Source organism: Chelon labrosus, assembly GCF_963514085.1.
Source record: "Chelon labrosus genome assembly, chromosome: 7".
NCBI classification, from domain to species: Eukaryota; Metazoa; Chordata; class Actinopteri; order Mugiliformes; family Mugilidae; genus Chelon; species Chelon labrosus.
In genome coordinates this window covers 27,443,824-27,466,783 of record NC_140343.1, presented here as the reverse complement: position 1 = coordinate 27,466,783, position 22,960 = coordinate 27,443,824, and the positions used below count along the sequence as shown (strand labels likewise).

At 40.7% G+C, this 22,960-nt stretch overlaps 1 protein-coding gene across 4 annotated transcripts; it reads left to right on the top strand.

Annotated features, from left to right (window-relative positions):
- Window positions 1-68: 68 nt before the first annotated feature.
- zfr2 (zinc finger RNA binding protein 2) lies at window positions 69-22,948 on the top strand. Of its 4 annotated transcripts, none has more exons than XM_084548304.1 (19): window positions 69-261; window positions 3,944-4,190; window positions 4,433-4,547; window positions 6,154-6,381; window positions 6,811-7,145; window positions 7,381-7,569; window positions 10,022-10,262; window positions 10,659-10,837; window positions 11,243-11,362; window positions 12,031-12,176; window positions 12,513-12,639; window positions 12,744-12,952; window positions 13,182-13,350; window positions 14,456-14,630; window positions 17,998-18,086; window positions 19,727-19,822; window positions 20,935-21,046; window positions 21,183-21,280; window positions 21,368-22,948. In XM_084548304.1, exons 1-19 carry the CDS (start codon window positions 209-211, stop codon window positions 21,539-21,541), a joined length of 3,102 nt encoding a protein of 1,033 aa, XP_084404430.1. In that variant the 5' UTR covers window positions 69-208; the 3' UTR covers window positions 21,542-22,948. The 4 variants fall into 4 exon arrangements, with proteins under 4 accessions (XP_084404430.1, XP_084404429.1, XP_084404428.1 ...); XM_084548303.1 differs by having other exon boundaries at window positions 17,995-18,086; XM_084548302.1 differs by having other exon boundaries at window positions 4,430-4,547.
- The last annotated feature ends 12 nt before the right edge of the window (window positions 22,949-22,960 follow it).

Genomic DNA, 22,960 nt, shown 5'->3' with positions numbered 1-22,960 from the left:
TAAACATTATTTTATTATTTTTATTAGTTAAAACTGACTCGTGCTTGTGTGAGACATAGAGAGGTATATATTATTATTTATCTAATTCAGGTGTGGTAGAGAAGCGTTACCATTCGCAGCAGTAGAGGGGGTGAACTATCTTGATGCTCCATGTCAGGGCTTCAGCGCTGACTGTTTGCCAGGATTGTACTGTACCGGAGATGCCAAGATGGCTGCAAGCAACTATTTCGGCTTCACACATGGTGCCGGTCCCCAATACAGGTAATTCAAACGATCTAGGTTGATGTCAGCGGGTGTGTCTAGTCGCAGGTGTCGACTGCGGGCGTATATCGGTAGAGACACGGTCTCTGGTGGGATTTCTCTGCGTGGCGGTGCGGAGACCTGCTACACGGCTAGCTTGACCCGCTGGTTCGGTTAGCTAACGTTTGCTAGCCGAGCTCGCAGGCCACCTCTTCCCAACATAATGCTAGGTTTTGGTTGAGCCTCAGTGTTGTCATCGTTGGGTGACATCTTATAGATGGTGCAGCACTTTACAAGTTGTTGTACATCATCGTCAAAGAAAGGTCAGCTATAGCAAGCGTCATGCAACTGGTTAAGTTAACCGAGCTGGCTGCAGCTGGTGGTATTTTGGCCGGCGTTTGGGATTAAGAAGGCTAACCCTGGACTGGCATTACTAGTCCAGGGCTATGTCTCACAACACTGTATTTTACACTTTATATGTATAATAACGACATGCAGCCACACAGGGTATAAGAAATTCTTTTGTGTAAGGATAAACTGGTCACTAGTAAAACCGCATCACTGACTGTGGTTTGGCAGGGTTATCTGAGCCAAACCTTTAAAATTGACTGGTAATCAATTAATGCGTTGTAGTGATCATTCTGCAGTCAGTGAATGCTGAGGTTTTCCTGTTTTGCCCATTGTTCTGACCAGCACTCAAGCCAACAAACCTGACAAACAGGAGTGCTTTGCTTTCCCTGCACCACATTGCTCATGTTTTCTTTTTCACACATAACGCGAGGAGGTATATCTGGGCTTCCTGTGATTTGATATTATAAAAGACCATTCATAATAGTCCTTGTTTCTGTTTCTGAATGGACATATAATCCACAGCTTAATGTCACTGTCTTTCTGTTGTATCTGTAAAGTGTTAATGGCCGCTAGGTGCAGGTTTACAAATGTGTCAGAACAGATAAGATATATGTAATCATATATTAGTGTATACTTGTACAAATTCATTGAATAACAGATAGGCGGGGATGGCTAATTCAGCAAATATGTTACCTGGGGGATCAGTGTCTGTCATTACAATAATGATAGAGCGTATCTCTTAAAGCAGCCTTACATGCAGTGGGTACGGAAAGTATTCAGACCCCCTTGAAATTTTCACTCTTTGTTATATTGCAGCCATTTGCTAAAATCATTTAAGTTCATTTTTTCCTCCTCAATGTACCCGTTTTGACAGAAAAACACAGAAATGTAGACATTTTTGCAAATTCATTAAAAAAGAAATACTATATATTTACCATCCTTGACATGGTTGTATACCTTCATTAGAGTCCAGCTGTGTTTAATTAAATTGATTGGACTTGATTAGGAAAGGCACTCACCTGTCTGTCTAAGACCTTGCTGCTCACAGTGGATGTCAGAGCAAATGAGAATTTTGAGATCGAAGGAACTGCATCAAAATAAAACCACTCCAGTCTCATATCTGTGACATACTCCTTAAAGACAATCTACTCAATTTTGATAATTTAATAATGTACACAAACTTACATCTGTTATACAAAATCATTCATAACGCCGCACCTCCACCTCTGAGAAGATTTGTCCAGCCCTGTGCTGAAAGAATGGGTTGAACTACTAGGTCCACCATAAGGGAGAACTGTAGCGTGCCCTTTCGAGGCACAGCATTTGCACAATCAGCCTCCTTTAAAGCAATAAAAACTTGGAACGCACTCCCAATTGATCTGAAAACCTGTTTAGATTACCGTACCTTCTCATACGAGGTGAAAAGATTGTATCTAGGCACCCAATCTTGCCAACATTAATACATCATAGTAATAGTTTGCTATCTTTCCTAGCAAGGGGCTGGTGGTAATACTTCTGTGTCTGTGACTGCAGATGGAAATGAGCTATTTGCTAAATCTGGTACAGTGTATCTTCTCCCCTTTTAAGTAATTAATGCATTTTGTACATGGTCCATGTAAGAAATAAACAAACTAAACAAAACTAAACTAAAAGCTCAGAGACAGAATTGTCAATTGACAGATCTGGCCAAGGTTACAAAAGAATTTCTGCCCTAACCCAGTGCGGAGATGGGAGAAAGTTCCTAACTGAAGCCTCTCCTCAGTGCAAGACACATGAAAGGCCGCATAGAGTTTGCCAGAAAACACATGAAAGACTCCCAGACTATGAGAAATAAGATTTTCTGGTCTGATGAGACCAAGATGGAACTTTTTGGTTTCAATTCACCTGACCAATACAATCCCAACAGTGAAGCATGGTTGTGGCAGGTGAATGCAGCCAAGTACAGAGATATCCTGGACGAAAACCTTTTCCACTGTGCTCAGGACCACAGACAGGGCCAAAGGTTCACCCTCCAACAAGACAATGACCCTAAGCACACAGCTAACATAACGAAGGAGTGGCTTCAGAACAACTCTGTAACTGTTCTTGAACGGCCCAGCCACAGCCCTGACTTATCTCCAATCAAGCATCTCTGGAGAGACCTGAAAATGGCTGTCCACCAGCATTCACCATCCAACCTGACAGAACTGGAGAGGATCTGCAAGGAGGAATGGCTGAGGATCCCCAAATCCAGATGTGAAAAACTTGTTGCATTATTCCCATGAAGACTAATGGCTGTATTAGCTCAAAAGGGCGCTTCTACTTAGTACTGAGCAAAGGGTCTGAAAACTTTTGACCATGTGATATTTCAGTTTGTCCTTTAATAAATTTGCAGTGTGTACCTTGATGAGGAAGAAAAATGAACTTAAATGATTTTAACAAATGGCTGCAATATAACAGACTGAAAAATTTAAGGGTGTCTGAATACTAAGGCCACCTTTGAGTACGGTTAGTCCCAGGAATGGGTCTGAGCAGACTCATTTTGCAACAGTTTTGCATTTGCATTTTAATTACATGATATATTTTAAAAATATTATAGCGTTATGGTTCCTTCCCCACTTGTGTGCTCCTATAATCTTAAAGCATCATTTCATTTTAGCCCTGTCATGTTTCTCGCCCATCCTGATATCCTGAAGGTTTAATAAATATGCTCAAAGCCTCACTTACTGATGTTTTTGTCAGAAACTAGAAATAGGGAAACATGTCGTTTCGGGGCTGCCTCCCATAAAATAATTAAAGGTGATCTGGTGTGTTGATATGTGTACATGTACAGTTATTATAATAGTATATAGTAGTATATATAATCTGCAGATGAATGCTTCTGAATATAGTCTTTATTTGCTGCCTTGCAACTAAAAAATTATGTTTAAAAACCAACTGCAGTAGAACTACTTTTTCACAAAAGATGGATGAAAAATCCCAAAAATAAAATCACAGTTTGACCGTCTTTGCCTTGTAAGCCAACCATGCAGCAGGGTTGGTTGTGATTTAAGTAACCAACAGATGACATAGCATTTTGATTTAGTGCTTGGTGTTAACATGGTCACACATTGCCTGGTCTATACCCAAGTGAGCGAAAAGGTTTGGGGCAGAACAGGTGTTACACCGACATAGAGGTGTGATGCCATGAATGTGTTGTGGTCGTGGCTTTGTGCTTGATGGTGCAGTTAAGCTCTATATAACTATTTAAAAGGGCCTTTATTCCTTTACAGCAAGCAAGCAAAAATAAAGAATTGTGTAAAACGTAATGTTCAAATGATTTGAAGTTTAACATCTTGCCTCAAAGCATTCCCCTCTCTCTCCTGTCTTTCAGTACCCAGCCTCCCCCGGCCTACTCCCACCCCTCTACAGCCAGTTACAGCGTTCAGCAGGCTCCAGCTGTGGCTCATGCAGTGACTGCATCCTACTCTCCAGCTCCAGTCCAGGCAGCCCGGCCGGTGGCTTCTGCCCCTTACCCTGCCTATCAGACCCACCAGGCACCTCCAGAATATACTTACAGGCAGCCAGATCCTCCGCAACCCACCACCACCCCGCAGACGTACCAGGTATACTCGGAAACGGTCAGTCTCATTTTGCTACTCTAATCATTTCTGCTGTTCATTTTCATTTAGCACGGCATTGGATTTTATGTGATTGGTTTTGTTTTGGAGGGTATAATGTGACATTTTATGGCCTCTAAGCCAATTCTGCTCCAGTTTTCATCAGGATTGTCTCATATTTCTCAGAATTTGCAAGATTTGTCTCTATGTATTTCATTAAATTCTGCTGTAGCGGGCTAATAAAGTCTTGTAAACACCAGCAGGACAATTACACCTACGGACGCCCTGCGGCTGTGACCACCTATGACAATAAACAGTACTACCAGACTAGTATAGCCACGGCTCAGAGGACACCTGCAGAGAACTACTACCAGACTGGTAAGCACATTTATTTTAATTGTCTTGTGTGTAATATTGCAGTCCAGACTGAGTGCTCAGTCAGTGTTTGTTTTATCTAAACACAAGTCAAATTGAAATAGATTGAAATTAGCATGGATCATCAGTTGAATTCATTTTAATGCAGCCCACAGAAATTTGTGAATTGCTTTGGTTTTAGTTGGGGATGCACCGAATATTCGCCACCAAAAATTTATTTCAATATATAAAGTATTATATAAAGACCCACTGATAGCGATTTGCAAATCGTGTGATGCTGAAATTTCAGGAGGCGTGCATCTGCAAAGAATTTTTCCATGTTGGATTTAATTTATCACCTGAAATCCAAATATTCAAGCAAGTTTCCCAGTGATGGTGCTGGTGCCCATTACGTTGATTGCGATCGACCGGTAGTTCGCGAAGGCAGTGCGGGTAAATCGCATGCCATTGGAGAAAAAAAAAAAGTCTAATCATTTATCTGCTGCACTTCCAAAACAAACAGCAAGACAAATGTTTATCTTTTTGTTTTGTTTTTTCACTTTTTATTGCAACATGCCCATTCAGCGGCACACATCCACAGTCGTGTACAGCTTCAATTAAGACTACCGTCTTTCTTAAAGGGACAGCGCTATTTTTCTAAAGGTGCAGTGCACCAATTTTTCTTAATAAAAATAAAAACAAATACCACACAGTGGATCGATGCTGATTTCCATCTGCAAAAGCTTCTGCTCCATTATTTAATATACACATGAGTGGAGTCAAGTTAAACATTTTTTTTTGAATCTTACTTTATTTTATATTGTGCGTTGTTGGAATGTGCTAAATAAATACTTTCATAATTTTGTATCCATAGTTTTAGTTTTGTTGCTGCAGTAAAAACGTGAGGTGGTCTTTCGTCTTGTTTTTACTAATCAGTAGATCATTGTCCCCATAGCAGTTAACACTTTACACAAGCTGTCTTTTGGCCAATTACTTTGGTTTGTACCATCAAATTCACCACACTCATAGTGGGCTTGGAGCGTTGGGTGAACCCAGATGGAGCAGTGGAGTGTTTTCTTTTCAAACAGAGAGCGGTGATGACAAGTAGAGTTGAATCCATCTAATAGTTTTATGTTCTGCTTGTTGCACTAGGTAACATTTGTTGTGGAAAATATACAGAGCCCAAGCAACCAGAACCCAGAACATCCACTAGCTGGTCGATCCAGTCGCTTTATATGTCGATGGGGTTCAGTGCTATTAACAACAAATAATGACCCTCTCCACATTCTATTCTCTCTTTTTCTTTTCGTTAAAATATATTTCAGCTGAATTGACGGTGTCACTTCCCAGAAAAAAACTCTTTAATTTAATGGTGTGCTGATGATATTGTGTTACAGATGTAACATGCTTTAAACACTGTGTAAACATTTCTGTGTGTGTAATGTGTCTGGTCCTCACTTGTTTGTGAAATCAGCATCCCCCCTGTCCTGCCAAAAACTCTCTTGACAGACTGTCCCAGAGGATGCAGTCTATGTTTCAGTGTTTCACTGTCCTCGCTCGGATGACCTTCCTTTCCACCTCTACTCCCCTCCCTCTTCACACGTTCTTCCGTCTCCTGTTTCTATTTCAGTTGGAGTAAAGAGCGCTTACAGTCCAGCCCCCTCCACTGTGTACAGCCAGCCTCCTCCTCCTCAGAGGCAGGTGACTGCTCTGAAACCTCTGGTTCCCTCCAGCTCTGTGTCTACAAGTTACAACATCTACCCAGTGTCCACCAGTGTCCAACAGCCTCCAACGCCCATTTCATCCTACACCCTCGGCAACTCTTTCAGCTCCACTGCTTCAGCCACCTCCTACTCGGGTGAGATGGGACAGAATCTCTTTTATCCCAAAGGAAATGTTTCTGCCCAAGATGTGCAGTATCCATCTAAAACAAATATAATATAATAATATAAATACATGGTATGAATGTACTGTACAAAAATACACATAAATGGTAAAATATAAAATGAAGGGATGTGCAAAGTACAAATAATGATGCAGTCAAGGAATAAAAGTGCAGAGTTACCATGATACAAATTAAAGGAATACATCTTTGATACTTTTGTAATTAAAAGTTCATGCATTTTTTTTTGTAATACGTATTTGTCAAAGCAGACTAAATGCTGCCCCTGAAGAAATTGAAGTGCACTTCATTGCTTATATGACTTCTTACTGTTCATGTTTTGATGATAATCTGCAAATTTTTAAGTGTCTGTCCTGTTTATCTTTTTCCTGCTCTCACCCTCAGGCATTGGCTACTCCAGTTATGATTCAATTGGTTACACCTCAGCACCCACTGCGTCATATTACCAGCCGGCCCAGCAGACTCTCTCCCAGCCCCAGCCTCCACCACAGCAGTCACAGCAGCCCCAACAACCCCAGCCCCCCATCCAGCCACCGCCCAAACAGCTGACAAGCTCATCCTGGAGTAACTCAGGCAGCAACATGGTGACAGCTCCAACAGGAAACGCATACAAAAAGCCAACTTTTCATCAGAACAAGCTGCAGAAGCCCAAAGGGCCTCCCAAGCAGCCGCAGCTTCATTACTGCGACATTTGCAAAATCAGCTGTGCTGGCCCTCAGGTTGGTAATTATGAATGATGACAAGTTGAAGCAACAAGATTTAGGTTGTTTAGATTTGAACATCACAATTTTAATGTGTTAAAAAATTAGATGAAGTACTTAGAGTATTAATAATTGATAAAAGTATTTGTGTCCTTCAGAATTTCTACATTTCTGCTTAAATTTCTGCATGACTTAAAAGTGACACTGTAGTTGCCAAGGTGTTATTTCTGACTGGTTTGATTTGCTGCATTAGACGTACCGGGAGCACCTTGAGGGCCAGAAGCATAAGAAAAAGGAAGCAGCCCTGAAGTCTGGGGGGCAGACAGGGACCACCAATGGACCCAGAGGTGTCCAGACTCAGTTACGCTGTGAGTTATGTGATGTCTCTTGCACTGGAGTGGATGCCTATGCTGCCCATATCCGTGGGGCCAAACACCAGAAGGTGAGCGTAACTGTGATGCCTTTTGTCAACAGTCTTTATACACTGCTTGGCCAAAAAAAAGTCGCCACCAAAAAAAAAAAAAGGTCACACACTCTAATATTTTGTCGGTCCGCTTTGATTACAGCACGCATCCACTGTGGCAGTTTTTCGATAAGCTTCCGCAATTTCACCTGATTTATTTCCACCCAGTGTTGCATTCTTTTTTCACCGAGATCTTGTATTGATGATGGGAGAGTCTGACCACTGCACAAAGCCTTCTCCAGCACATCCCAAAGATTCTCAGTGGGGTTAAGGTCTGGACTCTGTGGTGGCCAGTCCATGTGTGTAAGGCTGTCACAATAATCAATAAATCAATTAATCGCACGATAAATGAAAATGAACTCGATAATTTTGCTGGCCACGATATATTGCCTTGTGCATGCGTGTTTATTTTCCTCGTCTCTCTCTACCAAACAGGCTGGATGAGAAGAGGGTTCACTCTGTGCATCGGTCCCAGCACCTGGGCACGTTGATTCCATAGGGGAATGAATGGAGTGAACCCTCCTGTCAGTCATCCAGTCTCTTTGTCTCAGTGGGGGGAGGCGGGGCCGCTAGCATACACACAGAGAGTGCAGCAAGTAAGCCTCGTGAGGAGTAGAGAGTAAGGTAACGCGAGTAGAAATTTGTAGGAATAAAAGGGATGATTTCAAAGAAGAATGCCACAGCCCCAGTGTGGGAACATTTTGGATTTAAACCGAATGAACAAGGTGAGCCCATTAACACGGACGAGCCAGTATGTCGTATTTGTTTGAAAGTAGTACGCGCACCTGAAACACAACCATACAGTCCAGTTTCCCCAGCTGGGAAAAAGAACTGCAGCTTGAGATGCAGAGGAGCTTTCGCCCCGACAGTCAACACTCAGTGAGGCGTTATATAAACGAAACAGTGCAAAATGGTGTGCACTCACAGAGAGTGTAGTTTGCTAAACTGCAATAGAAATGCAGCCTTTTAATACAGTTGAAAAGCCAGCCTTTCAAGAAATGCTAAATACATTTGACAAACAGTTGTTTTTTGTCTTTGTTTTATTTATTTAGGATATTTAAAAGTTCTTGACATTCCAATTACAATGTTAAATACTCTTGAGAAATAAAAGTTTATTGCTTTTGAAAGGGTGTACTTGCATTATTATGCCATATTATCATTACATTAGTGAATAAATGGTCTCAAAATAATGTTGACAATAATATCGTTTATTGTTTAATAAATTGTGGGACAATATATCGTCCAGCCAAATTTGTTATTGTGATAGGCTTACTTGTGTGAAGATGATGTCTCACACTCCCTGAACCACTCTTTACCTATTTAAGCCCCATGAATCCTGGCATTGTCATCTTGGAATATGCCTGTGCCATCAGGGAAGAAAAAATCCATTGATGGAATAACCTGGTCATTCAGTATATTCAGGTAGTCAGCTGACCTCATTCTTTGGACACATAATGTTGCTGAACCTAGACCTGAGCAACTGCAGCAACCCCAGATCATAGCACTGCCCCCACAGGCTTGTACAGTAGGCACTAGGCATGATGGGTGCATCACTTCATCTGCCTCTCTTCTTACCCTGATGCCCCCATCACTCTGGGACAGGGTAAATCTGGACTCTTCAGACCACATGACCTTCTTCCATTGCTCCAGAGTCCAATCTTTATGCTCCCTAGCAAATTGAAGCCCCTTTTTCCAGTTAGCCTCACTGATTAGTGGTTTTCTTAAGGCTACACAGCTGTTCAGTCCCAATCCCTTGAGTTCTCTTCACATTGTACGTGTGGAAATGCTCTTCCTTTCACTATTAAACATAGCCCTGAGTACTACTGTTGTTTTTCTTTGTTTTGATTTCACCAAACATTTAAGTGATTGCTGATCACGATCAATCAGGATTTTTTTTTTCTGAGTACATTTCTTCCTCAAAGACGATGGTTCCTCACTATCCTTCCAGTTTTTAATGGAGTTGGAGTTCTTAACCCAATTTTAGTACTTTCTACAATCACCTTAGATGTTTTCTCTGCTTGATGCATGCCAATGACTTGACCCTTCTCAAACAGACTAACATCTTTTCCACGACCACAGGATGTGTCTTTCGACATGGTTGTTTAAGAAATGAGAAGCTACTCATTACATCAGTTGGGGTTAAATAACTTGTTGCCGAAAGATAATCACTCATGCAGTAATTATCCAATAGGAGGCTTGTACCTATTTCCTTAGTTAAATCTAGGTGGCGACTTTTTTTTGACCAGACAGTGTATATTTGTTGTTGATCAGGCAGTAGTGGTTTATTTCTGATTGGGGTGCTCGTATGATATTCAACCCGACCTGCCAAGTCTTCGAACAAAGCCTCTCTAAGGGACGTGGGATGGGATTCAGTATCAGCCGCCTTAAATGACTGTATGTCCCTCTGTCTCACTTTGTCAACCTCGGAAAGGTGGTGAAACTTCACACCAAGCTTGGCAAACCTATACCTTCGACTGAGCCAGTGTTGGTGAATTCTGCTCCAGTTATCACAACCTCGACAGCTGGGAAAGCTCCAGTGTCATCCTCTGCACCTGCCTCGGTCTCTGCCACTTCAACTTCTACTGTGACACCCAAACAAGTGGTCATAAACAGCACAGCTAAAACCACCCCACCAGTCAAGAAACCGGCTCCTTCCAAAATAACTGTCATATGTAAGTTTTTCTTTTTTCATTTTACAGATAATTCCCTGATCTGCCCCCTTTTTGAATTGTATTGATCTTGACCACCACTATAATGTTAACATTTACCCTGTAATAAAGCTGTACACCTATCATCATGTACAGCTGTATTAAGTTTAAAGGACATCAATTTGACAGCCTTCCTTTAATTGTTTCTTGTAGTGTTTTTTGATATTGTCATGTTAGTCTTACGACCACCAAAAGTACCGACAGGTCTTAATTGAAATTTCATAAATTTGGCCGTAAAGGTTTCATTGAATTTATATTTTGTATATGATGACTCTGTATTGAAACTTTAAACAAACAAATGAGCATACAGCTTTTGTTTAAAGACCTTTTTATAACTGTAACTTCTGGCCTGCTTCACAGCAAATAAGCCAGCCAATACTGCAGCACCTGCAGCAGCAGTGATGGTGGTGGCACCCAGGGTGGAGGAGCCGGTGCAGCTTTCAGCCCAGAAGATGGAGTCTCAGAGTGAGGACGAGGACTTTGACAGAGCTGGAGCCCAGGGGGACATCCAGCCAGTGGGACACGACTATGTTGAAGAGGTAGGCAGGAATGACAAAGTCAGACCCCCACCACTGCAGTAAATATTGATCCCCACTGCTGGTGTATCATAGATTTATACCAGTATCAGTTTGCAGTCAAACAAACGCACTAATGTGAATTTGAAATGCTTTGAGATTCTTCTGTCAACTATTCAAGCTGTGTTCAAATATGTACATGCTAGTGTGCACATGCTAATCATTATTTTACTCTTTTTACAGTATCCTATAGACCATAGTTGTACTTAAACATTTAAGAACAATAAGTACAGTTTTGGTCTTCGTTGGGTGGTAATTATGTTGATGTTGTATCAAAACATTGGTGTCTTTTTGAACGATCAGCGTTCTTTTTGTTTCTGTTGTTCCTGGATTAGCGTGTAGTTACCTCAACTCTCCCGCCTCTTTCAGGTCCGTAATGATGATGGAAAAGTGATTCGATTCCACTGTAAACTGTGTGAGTGCAGTTTCAACGACCCCAACGCTAAAGATATGCACCTCAAGGGAAGAAGGCACAGACTTCAATACAAGGTTAAAAAAAGTTTGAGTATTGCTGAACTGACTCCACCCTGGCTGGCTATCCAAAAGAATTACATAATACAGTAACAATCACAGTTTAGAAAGATGCTCTCAGTGTTTCTGGTATTTTAGATGACAGCAACATTTATGCTTAGTTCTATCCATAGCTGTTAATGGTTCCCGAAAATGTGCCATCATCGCTATATATAATATCCTTATTACGATGTTACAAAAGACTCGTCTCTTCCTCTTTTGTAGGCTGGAAAGCAACAAAATTAGATATTTCATGCTTTATCTGATGGAGGATCACAGTAGAATGGTTGGACTAGTCTAACAGATATGTCCTTGATTTTTTTGTGATTGCTTTATAATGCAGTTGTCTAGTTACGTATATTATTTACATTTTTGTTGTAAGACGATAGCATATGCATCAAATGGTAATTCATAACAGCACTGACAGTAATTTCCAGACTGCTGCATTCACAATATGTTACACTCATATTGCTTAATTGGCAGTTTTTAAGCACCAAGTCAGTTATGACAGATTTCTGTCTGTAAAGAAATTGGGTTCTTTACATAATTTAAATTTGCCCTCTGTCTTTCTGCAGTAGTTGATAAAAATTGCCTGAGGATCACATTCCACTTACGTTCGCTCTGTCCTCCTGTCTGTCTCTCTGTAGAAGAAGGTGAACCCAGAACTTCCTGTGGAGATCAAGCCCAGTAACCGGGCCAGGAAGCTGCAGGAGAGCAAGCTGAAGAAGCAGAAGCAGAAGGCGGTGCTGAAGAGACAGAGAGACGACGAGCAGCGCTGGCACATGGAAATGAGGTCACACATAGTCATAGACCTTAAGTAAAGTTGTTCCCACTTTGACGTCAAGTTTGCAGGCTTCCTTTTTGGGCACAGAATAGACAAAAAAAGGACCTCAATCACCACATAAAAGCCCTTATCCACTTCAATACTGATTCATATTTCTAACCCAAGATTCCCTTATTAACACAGTTAACACAATTAACACAGTGGTTTTATTACAGAGCCTGTCTATGATTATCCTTTTACATCTTTTTGGTAAAGTGCTTCTTTTTGGACTGTGGTGTACTATTGTTGGAATGAAATTATTTTTAATGATTATTTTTAATATAATCCTCTCTTCCTCTCCTGCAGACGGTATGAGGAGGACATGTACTGGAGGAGGATGGAGGAGGAGCAGATGTACTGGGGGGAGCAGAGACGCCGGATGGCTCCTCCACCTCTGATGAGTCGCACTGGTATGCCAGTGCCCCCTCTACTGGTGAGCATTGTGACTGCATTTTTTTGAGGGGGAAAATAATAAAACTAAACTTTCACTTAGATTAAATCTAATCTCTGGTCAATCTCTTTGCCTACTCCCTTAAGACTTGTGTGCGCCGGCCCGACTCTCCTGACGATCGTCACATCATGGCCAAGCACTCCACCATTTACCCAGTGGAAGAAGAGCTCCAGGCTGTCCAGAAGATCGTCTCCCACTCTGAGAGAGCTCTAAAACTGGTGTCAGACTCCCTGCTGGAAAAGGAGACACCTGCTGTCACTATTGCTGCTGGTACCGATGACGAAGATGAAAAAGGGTAAAATATTACTTTTGGTTGATCATTTCCATTTGAATCTGTACATGTTTGTATAAATGAGGATTCCTCTGACGATATTATTATTATTATTATTATTTATATATTACAGATTCAAAATATTTGCTAAATATGTTTTCATAAATGGAGTCTTTTGAAGATTCAAACAAGGGGCATTATGTCAAAGATAGACTTGCAAGTCTTTGACTCAATCTGTTTTTATATCTGAAAGTACTGAGAACTCAGCCCGGCTGCTGAAAGGTGTGATGAGAGTGGGCATCCTAGCCAAAGGCCTGCTGCTACGTGGGGACAGAAATGTGGAGCTCATCCTGCTGACCGCTAAGAAACCCACTGTCACTTTATTGAAGAACATCACCAAGCAGCTGCCTAAAGAACTAGCGGTAAGCAGTCTTCACAGATAAACAACAAGGCTCTTAATCTAATTATTTCAACTTTCCTTGGGGTGTGTAGTAAGGACAGTGTTAAATTGGGAATTGGCAAAAATAGCATTCTGACAATTTAAGATAAGACTACATGTAACATTTTCAGACATTTACTTTTCAGTGGATTTAGCTAAATATCATGTTGTCATGATGTTGACAACATTGGACAACAACATCATGTTGTGCAGGAGAAGAAATTATTCTTCGTTATCCTCCACCTTATGACCTGTGTCGTGATACTCAGTCTCTGAGGGACTGGACAGTTTGATAGTTGTGTAACAAACAGAGGTTACTGAAAGTTTTTGTTATGAAGGAGGAAATTCTGTGTAAGCACCCACAAAAAATTTCCCAAGACTAAATGCTAAAAAAAAAACACTACAGAAATATTACATCCTAACTGGGTTTATCTCATACACTAGAGCAGTTCAAAGATCATGAATGAACATGTACTTTATGTACTACTGTACCTCCACAGCCAGAAATCAACAGTTGTCCTTCAGAATTATGGACGTCTTGACTGTGAGAGATTGTTGTTAAAAGACTTCTCACCCTTGCGCCAGGAACAAAACATCTTGGGAATACTGTGTGGATTCTAGCTTTGGGAGACATTTTTCCATGTCCACTAATGACTAAACTGCATCTAGACTGAAGAGAAAAACCCATGTGATGTTTTAAATTGACTGTGCTTTCGTTGTGCCCACAAGACAGAGGATGCCAAGTTGCGATGTGCTGTAATAACTCACTCTTTTTCCCTCCTGCTTTAGCTGTAATGAGTATTTCATTAAAGGTGACTGATCTTTAGATTTACTGCCTGGTTATGACACCTGAATCCTACAGAGTGAGATGGCGATTTCTGCTTAAACTACCTCGTTCCTTTTTTTTTTTACAAAACATTATTATACAATAAGGAAACTAAATCCCTATTTCCTTAAAGGTTAAAAAAAAAAAAGAGTTAAAAGCATAGCTATATTGCACAGAAAGAATATCCAAACAAGGCTATTCTTTGCCCCTACGCCCCTCCTCCTCTGTAGTGAGTAATCCCAAGTGTCCTTTTAACCGGCAGACTTTTTCTGAAGATCAGTATGAGGTGCAGGCTCACCCAGAGGAGGCGAACATCGTGATATTTTCAAGCAAGGAGCCCAAAATGCAGGTGACCATTTCTCTCACCTCGCCGCTGATGAGGGAGGACCCTGCTGCTGAGATGGACAAGCAGGCAGGAGGAAAAGCGGCTGAGAAAGGTTAGAGAAGCCAAAGCTTTCAGTACCAGACAACCAAATGTTGGCAATGTGTGAATACACCTATAGATATACATACATATATATATTTATTTATATACCCCGTGCTCCACCCTTCCACTTGTTAGCAGCCTAAATTTTAGGCTGAAAATTTAGATAAACTGTCAGGTGGGACTTTAACAAAGCCCACATTTCTTTTCTTCAATCCTTAGAATAAGAATTAAATCACATATTCATTTGTCCCACTCTTTTCATTTCCCCATTTTTGCGGCTACGCTAGACCCCGATTTCTTTATTTCTTTTCCACAACTTGGGAATCAAAAGCCGGGCTCTCCGACCTTTCTGTGCCACTAGGGTGTGTGTTTATTTTATGAACACACGCTCCGATATAAGCTTTGGGAACTTATAATAACAGATGATCCCTGTACAGATAATGCCCAGGGATGAAAATGCTTCAAATGGTGACACTATGTTTTTTTTGTTTTTTTTTTAAATAATTATCCTCATTTATTAATTCAGGAAAAGTTTTGCATTTTGGTGATGAAACCTGAGGGGATTTTGAGGTCCAACGACTTCCCATTCCCTCGTCTCTCATCCCTGCATCATCATGAGGCATTATCAGAGATAAGGTGTTGGAGTGACATTTTATAGCCTCACAATGATCAGTATTGACATAATATTAAAATGACATTACTGAATGCATTGTCATTACCTTACTTTCAACAACGATGATAATTTTGAACGACCATTGTGCTCCAATCACTCCTCCACCTGCTCCAGTTGTCAGCATTTTAATGTGTTTTTTTCCCATTTGGAAAACATGATAGAAATGTTTTCTGTGGCCGTTGTCTTTTATTTTTTTTTTTCCAATTTTGTTTGGGTTTGTTGATCAGTTCCCCTGATTCTGTATCAGCAGACCTAGGCAAGTTAAAGGCTCATCTGAAGACCACACTGGTACACATACCACTAAGAAGAAAACAATTAAAGCAACCAATTTGCTCATGTTTATTAAGCTTTTCAGAGTAGGGACACCCTCTTATCATTGGAGGGGTGGAACTGCAGCTGATTTTAAACTCCCAGCTCTGAGAGGTGTGATAAATATGGGTCATTCAGGCTGTTCAGGCCTGGTATTAAAATGCTTCTTGAGAAATCTGATTGCAAGTGCCAGCTCTAAATACAGGTGTACTCTCAGGATGCGTTGGAGATCCCATCGCCACATTTGGAGGTGGTTTGAGCCACTTGTGACCACATTCGGTTACTAGTGTGAACACACAATGTGTCTTAGGTTACATTAAGGACCACATACTAAACTGACTTCTCTGTATAGAAGCTTATAGATGTCGAGTTATAATCTGAGTTTTATGCGGGTCTGTAAAATAACTGATGTCAGGCGGATATCAGTCAATAAATAAATAACACGTGTGCTTGTTACAACTTGTTCAAAAATCATGACGCACACACAGCAAATAGCGCTCTTAGCAACAGTAGCTATTTGTACAATGTTCTGCACCCCAAAGATTGTTGGTGTTTGTTTCCATCCAGGTAAAGCTGAGCGGGCCATACATGCCAACAACATTTGGTTAGCTTATATTTCACAAGGTTTGAATTGTCCACTGTCTACTGCTGAACGGGCCATACAAGCCAGCAGCATTTACTTAGTTCATGTAGATTGTAGGTTTAATCGTCATATCTCATAACTGTAGGTTTGTTAGGGTTTCTCAGTTGGACAGAACCTCTAAATGTGTTTTGCGTGGGATCTTGGTTCAAGTGAGTGTAACATCTAATCCTGTGTATTAACAAATGCAGGGCACAAAACTCAGATCCAATTTCAAATAGTGACTAAAACTAATTTTAATGTCAGGTGTGTAAAAAAATACATAAAAGAAACTAATTTTAATGCAAGGTGTGAACAAATGTACTTAAAGCTGGATACTTGTGATCAGATCACTCAGGACACTTGTTAAAACCAGGTCTGAACAGAGCCTTTGATTCTGAGTGGTATGGTAGTGTAGACTTCAAAGTTGCTCTTGTTATGTATTTCCCTTGTAAGAAAGCTAATCTCTTCTGTTGTTGCTTCAGTTTTAGTGAACATGGAAGTATGGAAAGCCCCAAGGCTGATCTTGTGAAATATTACCTCATTACAGTCATCAGTAACCACATTCAATGTTATAGAGAAAGCTGTCATACGTCACTTGTAGGTGGCCAAAAATGTGACCTCAACCTCCATCCAGTTTTCTATTTTTATTTTTTGTAAATATCCCAAACTTTACAATACAACACAAGTTTATTTTGTAAAAAAACTAATCTTTGGCCTTTTTTTTAATTTTTCCTCTTCTTGAGAGGTTTTGTTGTAAACATGAATGCAGTGTGGTAATGTAAGCCATTAGAACATCTGGTAAAGACTGAAAACTTTTCCAACATCTGAAGTTGATCAGTTGATTTTCTAACAGGATAAAGTTCATGCTTCAGTTAAATGTTCAAAAAAAGTTACAGTCAGCTTTTGTGCAAAGTCAAATGTTAAAAAGAGGAAATCCACAACACTCAACAAAGAAAAAGTTTTAATGAGAAAAGCTGAAAAATATTTTGATTGTTAAATAAGTTTTACATCAAAAGCATGACATCACTCAGTTAACAGATATTGAACTTAAACATTTGGTTTTAGTACAGTAAGCGTGGTGAGAAGAGAAATGGCTTCAGTATATTTCATGGCATGTAAGAATATTTTTTAATGCACTTTTCTCACAGCAGACATTTTAACTTGTCATAATTCGAAAAGCACAGGTGTAAGTATGACCATTAACAGTAGCTCAATTTCATTTGACGTGTTCACGTACATCACTGCACGCTCTGTTTCACTGAAACACCTAAATGTAATATGGCTGTCATTCATTTTATCATTTACATCTGTGTTTGACAAGTGAAAATGTCTTTTCTAAAGAAAGGGACGAGAAGTCGTCAGTAAGCTAAATGTGAACTAAGATATATTTAACACAAACTAAACGCCTTCACTCTTCTCTCTGAGTGCCTTGGATTTCCTTCTTTTTTACATGCACCAACTGCCCTTCTATGGAAAGGGCTGATTGGGGATTTTTAATACATTTTTGGTATTTGCTCACCCAGGAAATAAATGTGAAACAGAAACATTATGTTCTTCCTTATTTGACATTTGCCTTGTTCCTTCATATTTCCCCTCTCATTCTTTTTTCACCAAACTGATTGAGACCAACCAGACTATTTTAAGCATTGAAGGAAATGTCTGGTCATATGATGCACACAGTCCAGTGAGAGTCCCTGATAACCCTCAGCACGTACTGAGTGTAGCAGTCATCATGTCGGTTTTATATGAGTCAGTTCATGTTATCTCCAGCAGGTGTGGCTGAGAAAGACCCTCCTGATCTTCTGGATAAGAAGAAATGTCAGGAATACTTGGCTGCTCTCCGTCATGCCAAATGGTTTCAGGTAAATGCACCTAGCTCACTTTATTATTTTTTTTTTTTAGGGGCGTGGGGCCAAATATTAAAGGTACTATGTGTAGGATTTGTTTGGCATCTAGCATTGAAGTGGACCCTTGCTAACCTCTCCCTTTCACAGTAAGTTGAGTGTCAAAGTGCCAAGGAATGCAGTTACACAAATGACCACTTGAATCTGCATTCAAAAGTGAGTCAATCTCTATAGGCCTCTGTTGGCCTTTAAGCCAGCCAGAAACTTTGAGCGATAGGCTGGCACCGTCACTGGCTGTCTTCCTGTGCGTCACTTACCAGCCACATCCCCATTCACACTCCACCCATTTTTTAGTCCGTTAGTTATGTGACGTCAGGAACTTCCTCGTGGATCTTTAAAACCTATGAGGCGTCTAGTGTGTGACGTCACAGAAAGTTTGTCCATCTTTATACACAGACCATAAGAAGAACTAAGAAATAGTGGATGTCCAGTGCCAGAATCTGCTTCCAAAATTATGTCATTTTCTCCAAATTTAAGCTGCCATTTCCCAAAACCCAAAGGACCTCTCTAGCGTTTGGTTTTTGTTCTTTGGAAATGATAGAAGCATGGCTGTCAATGTGGAACACACTTTGCTCATTTTGTAGATGAGCTCATCTTAAGGGGAATTAACATTACATGATTTGACCTGCGACCCAAATTCTCTAAGTGTCTCCATCAGCAGGGCGCTTTTACACACACATCTTTAACTTTCCATTGAGACAGCTTTTCACCCAAAATATTACCAAAGTCTTTATCTCTTAAAGGGGAATTGCCGTTTTTTACAACCTGGACCTTATTTCTGGCATAAAATACGATCGTTTACTCACCCATATAACTTTGGTATCATTTGGAGTCATTTGGAAGATATTTAGATCCAGCGGAGTGCCGCGTATATCCATATAGTGGGAGTGACTGGGGCACCGAAACGCTGCCTCTAAATAACGCATCTCTATCTGCTGCGAAACTCAATATTTTGTTATGATATGCTAGTGCTATTCCCGGTTGAGTCTGGAGTTACCTGTTATCATCATCCGGGGTCTGTAGATTGACCTACTAACCTCTGACCTGGATGATGTCATCTCTGAGTGCCACACATACCCCGCGCGGCTTGTTTACCTGTAATTTTCTACTGCTAGTTTTTTGCAACATGGCTGAATATTTTTCTAATTCTGAGGTTGTGGACTATGACTTTGCTGGAACATTAGGACACATTAGGCCACTCTGCTTCATTCAGTGTTTTATCATTTGAATGAGTTGCGTTCCCCTCTGGGATAAATGAGGGATAGTTTTATGTAAATAATAATGTATTTTTGCCACATGGAAGTTCCTCTTATTCTGTCATGTTTTGTTCTTCTGACAAATCATCCGTCTCCTTGTCATTATTCAAAAACAAAATCATGTTATGTATTTGATGAAATATATCTTGAAGAAAATTCTTTGTTGCTAGTACAACAGCTCTGACTGTTCAGAGAAAATAACCCGAAACCGGTTCACCTAGATCTAAACTCACGGAACAGATCTGTAGTTCTGAGCCAAGTTATATACTTTGTGTGTGCTTGTCACAGTGACTTTTATCTGAAATAAACTTTCTTTTATTTTTTGACTTGTCTTTTCTGAAGGCTCGTGCGAATGGGCTGCAGTCCTGTGTGATCATCATTCGGGTGCTGAGAGATTTATGTCAGCGGGTTCCCACCTGGGGGAAGATGCCCTGCTGGGTAAGTATCTTCATGTATTTGCTGGATTTTGACTTTTCACATTTTAGATAAAATTATAAAATCTTGTTGGGCTTGTAAGAAAACATTATGAAACAGTATCACAATAAATTCTGTGATTTATTAGATTGTTGCTGATGATCAACAAATGTCCTAAGCAGATGTTTAATGAGTAGTCAAGGCACTGAAAAGCTAGAGGATATACAAAGGGACATAATAAGACATAATATGCCTATCAGCCATTATGGCCACTGACAGGCAAAGAGAATAACACCTGTTATCTTGTTATCATGGAGCCTATCGGGGTTGGATATATTAAACAATGAGCAAGTAAACATCTAGTCCTCAAAGTTGATGTGTTAGAAACAGGAAAATAAAGGAAGGATTTGAGTAACTAACGAGGACCTCATTCCGACAGCTAGACAACTGGGTCAGAGCGTCTCCAAAACTGCACCTCTCATGTTTGCAGGGGTCAGTACCTCTCTAAAGTGGTCCACAGAATGATAGGTAGTGAGGTCATGGGAGCCAAGTCTCACTGATGCAAGTGGGCAGCGAAGGCTGGCTTGTCCAATCTCAGATTGCTGAAAAGGTTCATGCTGGTTCTGATAGAAAGCAGTCAGAACACAGTGCATCACAGTTTGTTTTATATGGGGCTCCGTAGCTACAGACCAATCAGGGTGTCCATGCTGACCCCTCTCCACTGGTGAAAGCGCCTACAATGGACATGTGAGCATCAGAACTGGACCACGGAGCACCTGGCACATGTGATCTGATGAATCGCGTTTTCTTTTACATCATATGGGTAGCTGGGTGCCTAGGCATCACTCATCTGGGGAACGTAAGACACCAGGACACAAGGAACACTCCTTTGTTGTTGCCATCACGTTGTGTCTGATCTGCAACAATGTTCAGGTTGTAGTACGCATCAGAGAAAAGTCCACATAAATGCCAGGACCCAGGTTTCCCAGAAGATATTTACATCCTGATGAGTTCATCAATGTTATTTACTGCACTGCATGGTGGTTGTAATGTTGTGGCTGATCGATGGCTTAAATCTACAATCTGGAGTGTGTCCCTCTATTTCACCAAGGGTCTCTGTGTATTTCTTCCTCCAGGCGATGGAACTGCTGGTGGAGAAGGTGATCAGCAGTGCTACAGGCCCACTCAGCCCAGGGGAGGCCATGCGCAGGTTCCTGGAGTGCATCTCTACAGGCATCCTGTTGCCAGGTCACACACACAGACGTGTTATGTTAATAAAGTTTAAATGCTTTTTTTAATACTAACAACTTTTTACCTAATGGTTTTTATCTATTTATTCTGTCACATTTTTTCTTTTAATTTGTTTTCTTCTCTCTTAATACAGATGGTCCAGGTTTGATGGATCCCTGTGAGAAGGAGCCAACAGATGCTTTGGAAAGCATGATGATTCAAGCAAGAGAGGAGATAACTGCCAGCGCACAAGTAAACATATATAACATTTATGGTGCATTTGAATCCAAAAAAGTGTTTATAGTTTTGCAAACTCTACTTTATTTACTCTGGTTACAGCACGCTCTGCGGCTGCTTGCTTTCCGTCAGATCCACAAGCTCTTGGGCATGGAGTCACTACCGGCGTCCAAGGCGAACGCTCGCAACCGCAAACGCCGACGGGACGTCAACGACGCGGGTGAAGGCGAGGGGGAGGGCAAAAAAGACAAGAAAGAAGAAGTGGAGAGCGCTTGACCTCTGCCTCCAGCAATGAGGCGTTTGCTAGTTTATAGACTGGTAGAATGTCATAACTTTTCTTATCTTGAAAACAATCTTAACACGCAGCTATACACATAGAAATATAACTTTGACTTGTTACATGTCTGCCCTTGAATTAAGAGGTTTGAAGCACTTGAGGGAGGTCAGGGGCTGAAGTTTGAGGATCTGTACTGCAATTCCTTCTCCTTTATAGTGATTTCATGCAGATGTAGAGTAAATTTAAGGTGTGCAGAGTAAATCGGCTCAGTAAACAATCATGAAAATTACTGATTACATCATTCCATTTCAACAGCACACTAACTACTGACCATCCCTCCCTTGTTGACCATCACCTGCAGTCGTTTTGCTTTATGAGATATTTAATCCTCAAGTACAGTTTTAACATCAGCACCTTACACTTTATTTTCAGCTCATCTTTTTAGAGTAAGGCTGAACTTTGCTGCTCTTCAGGCCCGTTCAGTTTCACCATCTGACTCTGGAGACAGGACTAACTGACCGTACATTGATGCATGACCTTTGCTTCTTAAAAGCCTGAAGGGAGAAGTGTTGACATTGTTGAGGAGCTACATGTGTACAGTACTGTGAGCCTTGTGCCTAAAGACGACACATCAGAAATAATAAGATAGTGTGACACTGCTGAGCAAACCATAATGGGCCCCTGTTCTAGAAACTGGAGCGAGATCAAACTCAAGAGATCTGAATACCAACCAAAGCCAGCCATAGCACCTTCAAAACATGACTGAACTAAAATAATTTGCCCTTGAAAAATATGGCATAAATCTCAGACACACAGAAACTCTGGTTTGTAACACATCCCCCTGAGACTTGCTGCAGAGGTCACACTGGAGAGTAAATCTGTTTCTGAAGAGAGAAGTGTTATATTGCACAGTAGCATGCTGAATGAAGTGAAGCACTTAAGAAATGATGATGTATGCAGCCATAACTTTATCTTTTAAATAATATACCTAGTAACCTTTTTTTCTTCTTCCAGGGATTGGTAGGCAGAAGAGAGAACCTTTAGTCAGAAAAATAAGACTGAATATCTACTGTAATGATCAAATGGTTATAGTCTTTCTTCTTTGTGCCTGCATCCTGTTGTGTTTTACAGAAGACCGAGGAAGGGGAACATTTAGTTTTCATCTAGGAAGGGAGGATCCCCCAGCTCTGGTTTAAAAGATAATGTGAGAGGGATCATTGTGTATTTTTAGTTTTGTGTTCATTTGCAGAGAGCGCATCATATATGATGTGTTGTTTTATTTCTGAGAGGTGTTGCAGTGTATTTTGTATTGTTTAAAGAGGAAGTGTGAACGTTGTTGCCCTATAATTTGAATGTTGTTTGTAGTGTTGAGATTTAAGGGGAGATATTAAAACACGTTTAAGCCACTGTGTCTCCAA

Coding starts and splice junctions, on each gene's coding strand:
- zfr2 (XM_084548301.1), top strand. CDS start 209: ATGGCTGCAAGCAACTATTTCGGCTTCACACATGGTGCCGGTCCCCAA. Junction 6,382..6,810: donor TTCAGCCACCTCCTACTCGG/GTGAGATGGGAC, acceptor TCTCACCCTCAG/GCATTGGCTACTCCAGTTAT. Junction 21,281..21,367: donor AGATAACTGCCAGCGCACAA/GTAAACATATAT, acceptor CTCTGGTTACAG/CACGCTCTGCGGCTGCTTGC.